At 44.4% G+C, this 16,532-nt stretch overlaps 1 protein-coding gene across 2 annotated transcripts in view; it reads left to right on the top strand.

The window, feature by feature from the left end:
* Positions 1–16,532, top strand: part of LOC135558610 (thymocyte selection-associated high mobility group box protein TOX-like) — a 93,620-nt gene that overhangs the window by 73,986 nt on the left and 3,102 nt on the right. Inside the window, exons 6-8 of one of the 2 annotated variants that reach the window (XM_064992540.1) lie at positions 1,369–1,596; positions 4,781–4,861; positions 4,998–5,426. In XM_064992540.1, the coding sequence (XP_064848612.1) occupies positions 1,369–1,596; positions 4,781–4,861; positions 4,998–5,426 (738 nt within the window). The remainder of the gene's footprint in view (positions 1–1,368; positions 1,597–4,780; positions 4,862–4,997; positions 5,427–16,532) is intronic. The other variant, XM_064992541.1, reaches the window with a different exon arrangement.

Consider the following 16,532-nt stretch of genomic DNA (forward strand, 5'->3'; position numbering starts at 1 on the left):
CAAGCGATAATATTGAAATGGAAGGAGTATCAGATCACTGCAAATCTACCAAGACCTGGCCGTCCCTCTAAACTTTCAGCTCATACAAGGAGAAGACTGATCAGAGATGCAGCCAAGAGGCCCATGATCAATCTGGATGAACTGCAGAGATCTACAGCTGAGGTGGGAGACAACAATCAGGACAACAATCAGTCGTATATTGCACAAATCTGGCCTTTATGGAAGAGTGGCAAGAAGAAAGCCATTTCTTAAAGATATCCATAAAAAGTGTCATTTAAAGTTTGCCACAAGCCACCTGGGAGACATACCAAACATGTGGAAGAAGGTGCTCTGGTCAGATGAAACCAAAATTGAACTTTTTGGCAACAATGCAAAACGTTATGTTTGGCGTAAAAGCAACACAGCTCATCACCCTGACCACACTATCCCCACTGTCAAACATGGTGGTGGCAGCATCATGGTTTGGGCCTGCTTTTCTTCAGCGGGGACAGGGAAGATGGTTAAAATTGATGGGAAGATGGATGGAGCCAAATACAGGACCATTCTGGAAGAAAACCTGATGGAGTCAGCAAAAGACCTGAGACTGGGACGGAGATTTGTCTTCCAACAAGACAATGATCCAAAACATAAAGCAAAATCTACAATGGAATGGTTCAAAAATAAACATATCCAGGTGTTAGAATGGCCAAGTCAAAGTCCAGACCTGAATCCAATCGAGAATCTGTGGAAAGAACTGAAAACTGCTGTTCACAAATGCTCTCCATCCAACCTCACTGAGCTCGAACTGTTTTGCAAGGAGGAATGGGAAAAAATGTCAGTCTCTCGATGTGCAAAACTGATAGAGACATACCCCAAGCGACTTACAGCTGTAATCGCAGCAAAAGGTGGCGCTACAAAGTATTAACTTAAGGGGGCTGAATAATTTTGCACGCCCAATTTTTCAGTTTTTGATTTGTTAAAAAAGTTTGAAATATCCAATAAATGTCTTTCCACTTCATGATTGTGTCCCACTTGTTGTTGATTCTTCACAAAAAAATACAGTTTTATATCTTTATGTTTGAAGCCTGAAATGTGGCAAAAGGTCGCAAAGTTCAAGGGGGCTGAATACTTTCGCAAGGCACTGTATGTGTTCAGATCCAAAAACACTTGGTTTTACATTGTACGTTAGGAGCCATACAGTATGTGTTTTACATTTCCCTGCTCAGCTCCTATTGTCAGGAAAAGTCTGGGCCCTACAGTATGTTTAGCATATTCACCCTTCATTTCCATCCTGTTCCATCATCTAATCAATCAATTACACCGATTCCACACTAATTCCTCTCTCTCCAGAAACCCATTTAGTCTGACCATTTCTATCTCTCCTCCCAGCAGGCAGAGAAGCGACCGGCAGCGGTCGAGACGCCCAAAAAGCCCAAGACCCCCAAGAAGAAGAAGAAGAAGGATCCCAACGAACCCTCGAAGCCAGTCTCTGCCTACGCTCTGTTCTTCAGAGACACCCAGGCAGCCATCAAGGGATCCAACCCCAATGCTACTTTTGGAGAGGTATCCAAGATAGTGGCCTCCATGTGGGACGGCCTTGGAGAGGAACAGAAACAGGTATAACACCTATAGTTAGGGTGACCACATTTAAAATACCTAAATGTGGAGCAAAAGGAGGATTTAGCAGGACATTTGCAGGACAGTGTAGCCTACATGAATGAAAAACATTTAAAACAGGCTTGATTGAAGTAGCAGAAAATGTTGAATGAGCAACTAATGAGCATGGAGATCCTCACAAATTTGACAAAATGACCATCTATCTTTCAGTGTAATACAGCTATTTCATTTTGTAGCTCTTCACCAAAAGCACACTTTTTTTAAGTAGGTGGCACTTTTAGCCAGGAAGGATTTGAGAAATATGATTGGTTGACCATAGGCCTATGACATTGGCCTACGTCTCATCTTGCCTGTGCAAAATATAAAATCTCAGCAACTATTGGAGAAGTGTTTACATCACCAGTAGGCTACTACATCCTTATGACATACAGGGCCTTCACAAAGTATTCATACCTCTTGACTTATTCCACATTTTGTTGTGTTACAGCCTGAATTATAAAAGGATTAAATTGATTGTTTTTCTCACCCAACTACACACAATACAGCATATTGACAAAGTGATTACAGTGGAGTGTTTCTGGGTGAGTCTCTAAGAGCTTTCCAAATCTGGATTGTGCAACATTTGCCCATTATTCTTTTCAAAATTCTTCAAGCTCTGTCAAATTGGTTGTTGATGATTACAAGACAACCATTTTCAGGTCTTGCAATAGATTTTTAAGTAGACGAGTCAAAACAGGAACATTCAATGTCTTCTTGGTAATTAACTCCAGTGTAGATTTGGCCTTGTGTTTTAGGTTATTGTCTTGCTGTAAGGTGAATTCATCTCCCAGTGTCTGGTGGAAAGCAGACTGAACCAGGTTTTCCTCTAGGATTTTGCCTGTACTTAGCACTATTCCATTTATTTTAGTTACTGAAAAACTCTGCAGTCCTTAATGATTTACAAGCATAAACTGATGCAGCCACCACGATGCTTGAATATATGGAGAGTGCTACTCCGTAAAGAGTTGTATTGGATTTGCCCCAAACATAACACTGTATTCAGAACTAAAAGTGAATTGCTTTGCCACATTTTTTGCAGAATAACTTCAGCGCCTTGTTGTACAGGCTTCCTTCTTTTCACTCTGTCTGTCACAACTTCCGCTGAAGTCGGCTCCTCTCCTTGTTCGGGTGGCGTTCTCCTCTCTTTGTTCGGGCGGCGTTCTCCTCTCCTTGTTCGGGCGGCGTTCTCCTCTCCTTGTTCGGGCGGCGTTCTCCTCTCCTTGTTCGGGCGGCGTTCTCCTCTCCTTGTTCGGGCGGCGTTCGGCGTCACCGGCTTTCTAGCCATCGCCGCTCCATTTCTCATATGTCCATTTGTTTTGTCTTGTTCCCTACACACCTGGTTTTTATTCCATAACCACACTGCATGTATTTAGTCCTCTGTCCCCCTCCATGTCTTTGTGTGTAATTGTTTATTGTTATGTGGATATTGTCAGGCGCCATATTTTTGTTATGTTCTGTGTTTTTGGCACGTTTATGTTTTTATGTGCTGTTGTTTTTGGACCGGAATTAAAGTGTGCCTGTTTACTGCACTCTGCACCTGACTTTGCCTCCCGTACACACCCCTAACACTGTCAATGATGTTAGTATTGTGGAGTAAGCACAATGTTGCTGATCCATCCTCAGTTTTCTCCTACCACAGCCATTAAACTCTAACTGTTTTAAAGTCACAGTTGCCCCCATGGTGAAATCCCTGAGTGGTTTCCTTCCTCTCCGGCAACTGAGTTCGGAAGGACGCCTCTATCTTTGTTGTGACTGGGTGTATTGATCAAAGTGTAATTAATAGCTTCACCATGCTCAAAGGGATGGTCAATGTCTGCTTTTTTTACCCATCTACCAATAGGTGCTGTTCTTTGCGAGGCATGGTAAAACCTCCCTGGTCTTTGTGGTTGAATCTGTTTGAAATTCACTGCTCGACAGAGACCTTACAGATAATTGTATGTGTGGGGGTACAGAGATGAGGTAGTCGTTCAAAAATCATGTTAAACTCTTATTGCACACAGTGAGTCCGTGCAATGTATTATGTGACTTGTTGTGTTTACTCCTGAGCTTATGTAGGCTTTGCTATAAAAGGGATTGAATACTTGTTGACTCAAGACATTTCAGCCTTTCATTTTTTAAGAATTTGAAAAATTTCGAAAAAAATCATTCCACTTTGACATTATGGTGTATTGGGTGTAGGCCAGTGACAAAATATCTCAATTGAATCCATTTTAAATTCAGGCTGTAACACAACAAAATGTGAGAATGTCGTGTTTGTAAATACTTTCTGAAGGCACTGTATATCTTTTCATTAGCGCAACGTGACTGGTTGTAATGTCTGACTGAAATACAGGACATATCAACCCTTTTTTCTAAATTAGTGGGGTTTGAAGTTGTAAAGTGCAGGACATGATTGTTTGGTTGCAGAACAAAGGGCCACAGTGCGCGACTGTACTGTACACTTCCTTGTTCGACTTCATTAAACAGGAACAGCCCCACTGATGCTATAGAATAGATTAGAATACATTAATTAGATTAGAAAAAAACATTATTGTCCTCACAAAAATGCTATTTGTTTTCATTTGGAATTTCAAACCTTTTCACAGTTTCACAGTAGAAGTCATTGGCTCTCCCTGGTCCTGTGGCTCTGCTACTGTGAATCATGCTACTGTGTGTTTCGACTAACAAATGGCCTCTTGACATAAGCAAATAGAAGAGCAAGCTTTTCCATATTTATTCTATTGTAGTAAGCGCTGTGCTATTGTCCTATTACACACACACACGCGCATACACAGAAACACATTCATATGCAAACATGCACACACCTCCAGAGGGTGTGTGAGGGTGGAGGATTGAGGGTGGATGTCTGTCTGAGGACAGGACAATGTACTTCCTGGAGAGAGACCAGATTTATTATCGGTAAATAATGACACCCAGACAGACAGGCAAAGACAGACAGATGGATGGATAGTGAAGAGGAACAATCTAGTCCTGTATAAATTGGAAACCTTTTGAGTATTATCCAGATGCCCCAACTACAGCTATTATGCTTCATGAAGCATTATAACACATTCATATGACAAAAACACTAACCCCATTAAAAAAAAGAGAAAGAATTGGCAACCAAAGTGCAAATGTTTACTGTTCTTCCTTGGTGTTTTTATAGGTGTACAAAAAGAAGACAGAGACGGCCAAGAAGGAGTACCTGAAACAGCTGGCTGCGTACAGAGCGAGCCTGCTCTCACAGGTAGGGACCCAGACATAAACATGTCTTCATGAGAGCTGTGGTCAGTTGATTCTCTATGACTGTATGACTCTGATAAGGTAACACTGTTACACTCTCTTCCATCTCTGTCTTTCCTGTTCTCTCTCCCCTCCTTCAGAGTTACATTGATCCAGGAGAAGTCAAGGTGTCCCAGGCCACCTCTATGCTGGGGCCCAAGCCCCCTGTGTTCCCCGGATCAGGCCAGCAGCACCCCCACCCCCATCACTCCCACCCCAGCCTCTACATGAGCCACCCCTACCACCACCAGAGCCACCACCCCCACCCCCACCACCAGCAACAGCAGTCCCAGCAGCACCAGGCCGGCCTCAGCCCCCACCTGTCCCCCCTCCAGGGTCTCTCCAGGGGGGTGGCCCCCCGGGCCAGTGGACCCCATCCAGGAGGAGTGTCTCTGGGCAGCATGGCGGCGGCGACAACCCCTCCCCTCCAGATCAGCCCGCCCCTCCACTCCCACTCTCACCTAGGAATGCACCACCAGCAACAGCTCAGCGGACACCCGCTGTCTCTGCACTCGCCCTCCATGGCCCAGGTGAGTTCAACACACAAACACACACTCATGGCCCAGGTGAGTTCCTCGCTGTACATATTATGCATATTGTGGTAATACGCTTAAACATGGTCACCTGCAATGTACAGCTACACACACTCACATAAACATGCATACGTGATGCAACCACATCAAATGGAGAGTGTATGGTGTGTGTGTGTGTGTGTGTGTTATGGGTTGATGATGATGTTATACTGTATATGATTCATGTTATTTACAATCACATCCGGTCCCTTCAAGTTCCCTCAGGGCCAGAGACTGAGGGCAAGCCAGGATGTATTCATATCTGCCAGCCTGATACTGTACACACACACACACACACACACACACACACACACACACACACACTAGGGCTGTGACTGTCATGGAATTGTGGATGGTGGTAATTGGCCAGCCAAATGACTGTGGTCTGCGTAATAACCTTTAGAATAGCAATTATTTTCTTCTTCACATTTTCTCCTTTCCTCCGCTTCTGACCACATGTGCTGCCATAGAAATAAAATGAATAGAATGGGAATCCCATTCAAGTCAATGATGGCATAATGGGTGGACTGGCGGCCATTGCGAGTGTACCCATAGGAGCAAAGCAGGAAGTAAAAGCAGGAAGTGTACCCATCAATATGTGCTGTGATTTGTTGATTCAACTCAACTGACATGACAAAAAATACATTCCATTGCATGAGCCACATCAGTTAACATCATTTGAATGAACATTCTACATTACCAAGGAAATGATTCCATCACAATATCAGGCAGCCGTTGCAAGTGTACCCATGAGTTTATTCCATTCTATTCATCGCTTGCTTCAACACCTTGCATGTTTCAGCAAGGGGCAACAAAGTCTTTATCCATAACCATAGGTTATATGGTAATCGTGCCATCCCTAACACACACACACACACACACACACACACACACACACACACACACACACACACACACACACACACACACACACACACACACAATCCCCCAATGTTCCATTTTCTCCCAGTAATAAACAAATGCATTAGGCTGATGATGTGATATAAGGATGCCAACAGCAGCACATTGAGATTGATGAATGCATCAGTGGTGGAGACAAAACACCAGGCAGGCAGGGATATCTGATGAAGCCAGTCTAGCAGACAGGACAGGACACACACATAGGAAAGGAGATGAGTTCTCTGTAGAGGCTAGTCAACAACACAGATTGGAAGAGCATCTCTCTCTCTCATATATATATAGAGAATACATACAAGAATACAAAATGGAGCTCAATGGGCTAATTTCCTCACTAACGCAACAGAGAAGTTGTGCATTGTCCTGGAAATAAAATACAAACGCACCAACAAACAAAGAAAATAATGAATAAACCAATCAACCACAGAACAGTTGTGTTAGAGAGAGGACTGTGGGAGGGACACATCTAACATCCCCCACTGTCTATACTTTCCAGGTCCATACCCAAACAGTTCGAACTACTCATTTTAAAAATTACTCTCTCCAGAAATAAGTCTCTCACTGTTGCCGCCTGCTACCGACCCCCTCAGCTCCCAGCTGTGCCCTGGACACCATTTGTGAATTGATCGCCCCCCATCTAGCTTCAGAGTTTGTTCTGTTAGGTGACCTAAACTGGGATATGCTTAACACCCCGGCAGTCCTACAATCTAAGCTAGATGCTCTCAATCTCACACAAATCATCAAGGAACGCACCAGGTAAATCTGTAAACAAGGGCACCCTCATAGACGTTACCCTGACCAACTGGCCCTCCAAATACACCTCCGCTGTCTTCAATCAGGATCTCAGCGATCACTGCCTCATTGCCTGTATCCGCTACGGGTCTGCAGTCAAACAACCACCCCTCATTACTGTCAAACGCTCCCTAAAACACTTCTGCGAGCAGGCCTTTCTAATCGACCTGGCCCGGGTATCCTGGAAGGATATTGACCTCACCCCGTCAGTTGAGGATGCCTGGTCATTCTTTAAACGTAACTACTTCACCATCTTAGATAAGCATGCTCCATTCAAAAAATGCAGAACTAAGAACAGATATAGCCCTTGGTTCACTCCAGACCTGACTGCCCTCGACCAGCACAAAAACATCCTGTGGCGGACTGCAATAGCATTGAATAGTCCCCGCGATATGCAACTGTTCAGGGAAGTCAGGAACGAATACACGCAGTCAGTCAGAAAAGCAAAGGCCAGCCTTTTCAAGCAGAAATTTGCATCCTGTAGCTCTACAGTGCCTTGCGAAAGTATTCGGCCCCCTTGAACTTTGCGACCTTTTGCCACATTTCAGGCTTCAAACATAAAGATATAAAACTGTATTTTTTTGTTATGAATCAACAACAAGTGGGACACAATCATGAAGTGGAACGGCATTTATTGGATATTTCAAACTTTTTTAACAAATCAAAAACTGAAAAATTGGGCGTGCAAAATTATTCAGCCCCCTTAAGTTATTCAGCCCCTCATCGCTCTTTGTAGCGCCACCTTTTGCTGCGATTACAGCTGTAAGTCGCTTGGGGTATGTCTCTATCAGTTTTGCACATTGAGAGACTGAAATTTTTTCCCATTCCTCCTTGCAAAACAGCTCGTGCTCAGTGAGGTTGGATGGAGAGAATTTGTGAACAGCAGTTTTCAGTTCTTTCCACAGATTCTCGATTGGATTCAGGTCTGGACTTTGACTTGGCCATTCTAACACCTGGATATGTTTATTTTTGAACCATTCCATTGTAGATTTTGCTTTATGTTTTGGATCATTGTCTTGTTGGAAGACAAATCTCCGTCCCAGTCTCAGGTCTTTTGCAGACTCCATAAGGTTTTCTTCCAGAATGGTCCTGTATTTGGCTCCATCCATCTTCCCATCAATTTTAACCATCTTCCCTGTCCCTGCTGAAGAAAAGCTGGCCCAAACCATGATGCTGCCACCACCATGTTTGACAGTGGGTATGGTGTGTTCAGGGTGATGAGCTGTGTTGCTTTTACGCCAAACATAACGTTTTGCATTGTTGCCAAAAAGTTCAATTTTGGTTTCATCTGACCAGAGCACCTTCTTCCACATGTTTGGTGTGCCTCCCAGGTGGCTTGTGGCAAACTTTAAACAACACTTTTTATGGATATCTTTAAGAAATGGCTTTCTTCTTGCCACTCTTCCATAAAGGCAAGATTTGTGCAATATACGACTGATTGTTGTCCTATGGACAGAGACTCCCACCTCAGCTGTAGATCTCTGCAGTTCATCCAGAGTGATCATGGGCCTCTTGGCTGCATCTCTTATCAGTCTTCTCCTTGTATGAGCTGAAAGTTTAGAGGGACGGCCAGGTCTTGGTAGATTTGCAGTGGTCTGATACTCCTTCCATTTCAATATTATCGCTTGCACAGTGCTCCTTGGGATGTTTAAAGCTTGGTAAATCTTTTTGTATCCAAATCCGACTTTAAACTTCTTCACAACAGTATCTCGGACCTGCCTGGTGTGTTCCTTGTTCTTCATGATGCTCTCTGCGCTTTTAACGGACCTCTGAGACTATCACAGTGCAGGTGCATTTATACGGAGACTTGATTACACACAGGTGGATTGTATTTATCATCATTAGTCATTTAGGTCAACATTGGATCATTCAGAGATCCTCACTGAACTTCTGGAGAGAGTTTGACGGACTGAAAGTAAAGGGGCTGAATAATTTTGCACGCCCAATTCTTCAGTTTTTGATTTGTTAAAAAAGTTTGAAATATCCAATAAATGTTGTTCCACTTCATGATTGTGTCCCACTTGTTGTTGATTCTTCACACAAAAAAATACAGTTTTATATCTTTATGTTTGAAGCCTGAAATGTGGCAAAAGGTCGCAAAGTTCAAGGGGGCCGAATACTTTCGCAAGGCACTGTAACTCCAAAAAGTTCTGGGACACTGTAAAGTCCATGGAGAACAAGAGCACCTCCTCCCAGCTGCCCACTGCACTGAGGCTAGGTAACACGGTCACCACTGATAAATCCATGATAATCGAAAACTTCAACAAGCATTACTCAACGGCCCGGTCACGGGTGCACCTCAGCCATGCTCAAGGTACTAAACGATATCATAACCGCCATCGATAAAAGACAGTACTGTGCAGCCGTCTTCATCGACCTGGCCAAGGCTTTCGACTCTGTCAATCACCATATTCTTATCGGCAGGCTCAGTAGCCTCGGTTTTTCTAATGACTGCCTTGCCTGGTTCACCAACTACTTTGCAAACAGAGTTCAGTGTGTCAAATCGGAGGGCATGTTGTCCGGTCCTCTGGCAGTCTTTATGGGAGTGCCACAGGGTTCAATTCTCGGGCCGACTCCTTTTTCTGTATATATCAATGATGTTTCTCTTGCTGCGGGCGATTCCCTGATCCACCTCTACGCAGACGAGACCATTCTGTATACTTCTGGCCCTTCCTTGGACACTGTGCTATCTAACCTCCAAACGAGCTTCAATGCCATACAACACTCCTTCCGTGGCCTCCAACTGCTCTTAAACGCTAGTAAAACCAAATGCATGCTTTTCAACCGTTCGCTTCCTGCACCCGCATGCCCGACTAGCATCACCACCCTGGATGGTTCCGACCTAGAATATGTGGACATCTATAAGTACCTAGGTGTCTGGCTAGACTGTAAACTCTCCTTCCAGACTCATATCAAACATCTCCAATCTTAAATCAAATCTAGAGTCGGCTTTCTATTCCGCAACAAAGCCTCCTTCACTCACGTCGCCAAACTTACCCTAGTAAAACTGACTATCCTACCAATCCTTGACTTCGGCGATGTCATCTACAAAATAGTTTCCAATACTCTACTCTGCAAACTGGATGCAGTTTATCACAGTGCCATCCGTTTTGTTACTAAAGCACCTTATACCACCCACCACTGCGACCTGTATGCTCTAGTCGGCTGGACCTCGCTACATATTCGTCGCCAGACCCACTGGCTTCAGGTCATCTACAAGTCCATGCTAGGTAAAGCTCCACCTTATCTCAGTTCACTGGTCACGATGGCAACACCCACCCGTAGCACTCGCTCCAGCAGGTGTATCTCACTGATCATCCCTAAAGCCAACACCTCATTTGGCCGTCTTTCATTTCCTTCCAGTTCACTGCTGCCTGTGACTGGAACGAATTGAAAAAATTGCTGAAGTTGGAGATTTTTATCTCCCTCACCAACTTTAAACATCTGCTATCTGAGCAGCTAACCGATCGCTGCAGCTGTACATAGTCCATCGGTAAATGCAGCTGTACATAGTCCATCGGCCCACCCAATTTACCTACCTCATCCCCATACTGTTTTTATTTATTTACTTTTCTGCTCTTTTGCACACCAGTATCTCTACCTGCACATTCCCTATAGTGTACTACTTTTGGCCAGAGTTCCATTGGTTGGTGTTATTTGAGACGGACATGAGTTTGATAAGGGGACCAGGTCGTTATGGAAACAGCTATGCAGGGGAACAGGTGACAGACCTCTTCAGTGAGAAAGAAGCATACCTTCTGATTTCGTGTCCGTGTTACCGAGAATGAACAACAAAACAACATTTACGTTTGAGCTATTTAGCAGACACTCTTATCCAGAGCAACTTTCAGTAGTGAGCGCAGACATTTTCATACTGGTCCCCCGTGGGAATCGAACCCAAAACCCTGCCGTTGCAAGCGCCGTGCTCAACTGAGGAACACAGGACCCGTGGGAGGGTTTGTGGGAGATTCTAGGTAAAGGCGATGTGGTGAATTATCATTTTTTACTGTGATGTGGCTTTCAAGCCTAACTCTCTATGCCACTCACATCCTAGACGAGTTATATCAATATAGAAAAGACTACTCAACCTATCCCAGTAGTTTGACTGTGTCTAATCTCGGTTAACCCAGAACTAAAAGCTCACGGAATTTGGTTATGTTTACGTAGTCTGTCCAGTGTCCACGAGAGATTAGACTGTGTCCTACCACTCTCACCTGTCCAATGTGTTACATGAGTTAACCTTCTTAGAAGAACAGAACGGAAAGATAGTGTCTTTATGCTGTAGCTCTGAGATTGTAGACTCTAGGTATTCAGTAAGCATTGTGGGAATCGTTGTTGTTTTCTTTAAAGAGAGGAACTGCCATTTGTCTCTTTATCTCTGCTCAGCAGGCAAATGAACTGTTGCTGTGGCTGATCGAACATTTATTTGAGGAGAAGGGGAGGAGGTTGTGGAGGGGTGCCTAAGTCTTCATACGGATTAGAATAGGAATTTGTCTGAAGTCCAATTTGAGATGAGCTGCCTGTATGGGGCTGCCTGTATTTGGCTGCCTGTATGGGGCTGCCTGTATGGGGCTGTCTGTATGGGGCTGTCTGTATGGCTGTGTCTGTATGGCTGTGTCTGTATGGCTGTGTCAGTCTGTGGAGAAAATAGGGGAAGAATGGTTAAACGGAGGTTTGGGTTTGGTTGCCACTAAGCCCCCAGCACTCAGATCCCTCTTTTATTGGGGACTTTTAAATCCCGCGGGGAGTAATAATCCTTCCTCGCTCCATTTTGCATATTTTGTTAGAGAGAGAGCGCAAACAAAAAAAACATCATGGCTCAAACTTTTCCCCTGAGCTAAGCGAGTAGGGGAAGGGGGAGTATGAGGAGGTGGGGGAGAGGGGGAGAGGGGGGGAAAGGGGGAGATACAAAAGGGGCAGATGGGGCCTTTGTGATGGAGTGAAGGAGAAGAATTTGTGGAACAATGCCTGAATAGGTGAGAGTCTGAGGAGGGGGAAGAGAACTCAGCCACCTGCTGTCCCCTCTCTGTCCCCTCTCTTTTAGAGAAGGGTTTGTAGCGTAGCGCCCAGATTAACTTCCCTTTCATATGCTCTGTCTCTCTCTCTCTCCTCTATCTGTCCCACTTCTCCCTTTCTCCCCCCCCCCCCCCCAAAAAAAGAAAAACTCTTCAAGAAACCCCAACATTAAAATGTCTGCTCCCATAATTAAAATAACTACTCCTTTCTTACTTCCCACCTTCTGTCTCTCCCCCTACCCCAGCTAGCTAGGCTCCACCTCCTCAGAGTACACTCACTTCTACCATGGACTCTCTGCAGGGCAGCTCTGTCCAAAAACCAACTCATACATTGAGGATACTACAATACTTGCTTTATTTGCATGGATATTCTTAATTTTTTGCAGTCGCAGTATCCAACCTGACACACACAGGCTGGGTGCAGCGCAGGGACTACGGCTGAACAGCACCCCAACAGTATTCATGTCTATCAGAGCCTATTTGTGTCATACTATAACCTAACATGGATGGTGATTATAACTCACAGATTCTTATATAGTGTATCTGTGTAGAGTACTGCTATAGAGAATTCTACAATACTTTCCCATCCATAGTATCCACAGATCAGTTATCCAAGTTATATCAATCAATGAAATGTATTTATAAAGCCCTTCTTACATCAGCAGATGTCACAAAGTGCTGTACAGAAACCCAGCCTAAAACCCCAAACAGCAAGCAATGCAGGTGTAGAAGCACGGTGGCTAGGAGAAACTCCCTAGAAAGGCCAGAACCTAGGAAGAAACCAAGAGAGGAACCAGGCTATGAGGGGTGGCCAGTCCTCTTCTGGCTGTGCCGGGTGGAGATTATATCAGAACATGGCCAAGATGTTCAAATGTTCATAGATGACCAGCAGGGTCAAATAATAATAACCACAGTGGTTGTCGAGGGTGCAACAGTTCAGCACCTCAGGAGTATAATGTCAGTTGGCTTTTCATAGACGATCATTCAGAGTATCTCTACCGCTCCTGCTGTCTCTAGAGAGTTGAAAACAGCAGGTCTGGGACAGGTAGCACGTTTGGTGAACAGGTCAGGGTTCCATAGCCGCAGGCAAAACAGTTGAAACTGGAGCAGCAGCACGGCCAGGTGGACAGCAAGGAGTCATCATGCCAGGTATTCCTGAGGCATGGTCCTAGGGCTCAGGTCCTGAGTGAGTGAGTGAGTGAGTGAGTGAGTGAGTGAGTGAGTGAGTGAGTGAGTGAGTGAGTGAGTGAGTGAGTGAGTGAGTGAGTGAGTGAGTGAGTGAGTGAGTGAGTGAGTGAGTGAGTGAGTGAGTGAGTGAGAGAGAGAGAGAGAGAGAGAGAGAGAGAACTTAAATTCATACAGGACACTGGATAAGACAGGATAAATACTCCAGATATAACAGACTGACCCTAGCCCCCCAACACATAAACTACTGCAGCGTAAATACTGGAGGCTGAGACAGGAGGGGTCGGGAGATACCGTGGCCCAATCTGACGATACACTCGGACAGGGCCAAACAGGCAGGATATAACTTCACCCACTTTGCTAAAGCACAGCCCCCACACCACTAGAGGGATATCTTCAACCACCAACTTACCATCCTGAGATGGTAAGAGATGGTAATGTTCTTACACATGTTCTTACACAATCCTGCACGTGACTTGATTTGGTTTTGTAAGAGACATCAGTGTCATGGGAATTGCGTGCTGTGGACTCGGACTCCATAACACCTTGTGAGATTCTAACCATCTGTATGTACAGTGAATTCAGAAAAGTATTTACACTCTCCGAATGGTGTTGACCCCATTACTTTTTCCACATTTTGTTACATTACAGCCTTATTATAAAATGGATGAAATAATTTTTGCCCTCATCAATCTACACACAATACCCCATAATGACAAAGCAAAAACATTATTATATATATTTTTTTATGTATTAAAAATAAAAACCAAGATGATGGAGGTCACTGTGTTCTTGGGGACCTACAATGCTGCAGACATGTTTTGGTACCCTTCCCCAGATCTGTGCCTCGACACAATCCTGCCTTGGAGCTCTATGGACAATTCCTTCAACCTCATGGCTTGGTTTTTGCTCTGACATGCAGTGCCAACTGTGGGTCCTTATATAGAGAGTTGTGTCTTTCCAAATCATGTCCAATCAATTGAATTTACCACAGGTGGACTCCAATCAAGTTGTAGAAACATCTCAAGGATGATCAATGGAAACAGGATGCACCTGAGCTCAATTTCGAGTCTCATAGCAAAGGGTCAGAATACTTGTGTAAATGTGATATTTCCAGGGTTTTTTATTTATAAATGTACAAAAAAAATGTTTTTTGCTTCGTTATTATGGGGTATTGTGTGTAGATTGATGAGGGGAAAAAGCGATTTAATACGTTTTAGAATAAGGCTGTAATGTAACAAAATGTGGAAAAAGTCAAGGGGTCTGAATACTTTCTGAATGCACTGTAAATGCAAGGCTTTCATCTTCTTCTGAGGGATAAGTGTCTAACTAGGTCTGGCTTATTTCACATGATATATGCACATACATTAAGTATACAGTCGTGGCCAAAAGTTTTGAGAATGACACAAATATTAATTTACACAAAGTCTGCTGCCTCAGTTTGTATGATGGTAATTTGCATATACTCCAGAATGTAATGAAGAGTGATCAGATGAATTGCAATTAATTGCAAAGTCCCTCGTTGTCATGCAAATGAACTGAATCCCCCCCAAAAAATTTCACTGCATTTCAGCCCTGCCACAAAAGGACCAGCTGGCATCATGCAGTGATTCTCTCGTTAACACAGGTGTGAGTGTTGACGAGGATAAGGCTGGAGATCACTCTGTCATGCTGATTGAGTTCGAATAACAGACCGGAAGCTTCAAAAGGAGGGTGGTGCTTGGAATCATTGTTCTTCTTCTGTCAACCATGGTTACCTGCAAGGAAGCACGTGCCGTCATCATTGCTTTGAACAAAAAGGGCTTCACAGGCAAGGATATTGCTGCCAGTAAGATTGCACCTAAATCAACCATTTATCGGATCATCAACAACTTCAAGGAGAGGGGTTCAATTGTTGTGAAGAAGGCTTCAGGGCGCACAAGAAAGTCCAGCAAGCGCCAGGACCGTCTCCTAAAGTTGATTCAGCTGCGGGATCCGGGCACCACCAGTACAGAGCTTGCTCAGGAATGGCAGCAGGTAGGTGTGAGTGCATCTGCACGCACAGTGAGGCGAAGACTTTTGGAGGATGGCCTGGTGTCAAGAAGGGCAGCAAAGAAGCCACTTCTCTCCAGGAAAAACATCAGGGACAGACTGATATTCTGCAAAAGATACAGGGATTGGACTGGGACTGGGGTAAAGTCATTTTCTCTGATGAATCCCCTTTCCGATTGTTTGGGGCATCCGGAAAAAGCTTGTCCGGAGAAGAAGGTGAGCACTACCATCAGTCCTGTGTCATGCCAACAGTAAATCATCCTGAGACCATTCATGTATGGGGTTGCTTCTCAGCCAAGGGAGTGGGCTCACTCACAATTTTGCCTAAGAACACAGCCATGAATAAAGAATGGTACCAACACATCCTCCGAGAGTAACTTCTCCCAACCAGTTTGGTGGCAAACAATGCCTTTTCCAGCATGATGGAGCACCTTGCCATAAGGCAAAAGTGATAACTAAGTGGCTCGGGGAACAAAACATCAATATTTTGAGTCCATGGCGGGGAAACTCCCCAGACCTTAATCCCATTGATAACTTGTGGTCAATCCTCAAGAGGCGGGTGGACAAACAAAAACCCACAAATTCCGACAACCTCCAAGCATTGATTATGCAAGAATGGGCTGCCATCAGTCAGGATGTGGCCCAGAAATTAACTGACAGCATGCCAAGGCGGATTGCAGAGGTCTTGAAAAAGAAGGGTCAACACTGCAAATATTGACTCTTTGCATCAACTTCATGTAATTGTCAATAAAAGCCCTTGACACTTATGAAATTATTAAGGGTCGATGTGCAGCAGGTGGGACGGAGTCAGGCGCAGGACACAGAGGACGAGTAATAACGGACTTTACTCAATACGACAACAAAATCATTTCCACGCAGGGAAAACAATCCAGGTCACAAAATGTAGCGACAACACAGAACAAACACAAAACCATGGGGGGAACCAGAGGGTTAAATAAGGAACATAGTTATGGGAATGGAAACCTGGTGTGTACAATGAAGACAAAACAAAAAGAAAAGTGGATCGGTGGCGGCTAGAAAACCGGTGACGTCGACCGCCGAACGCCGCCCGAACAAGGAGAGGGACAGACTTCGGCGGAAGTCGTAATAGAAATGCTTGTAA

This window comes from Oncorhynchus masou, chromosome 17 (genome assembly GCF_036934945.1).
Source record: "Oncorhynchus masou masou isolate Uvic2021 chromosome 17, UVic_Omas_1.1, whole genome shotgun sequence".
Classification (NCBI taxonomy): domain Eukaryota; kingdom Metazoa; phylum Chordata; class Actinopteri; order Salmoniformes; family Salmonidae; genus Oncorhynchus; species Oncorhynchus masou.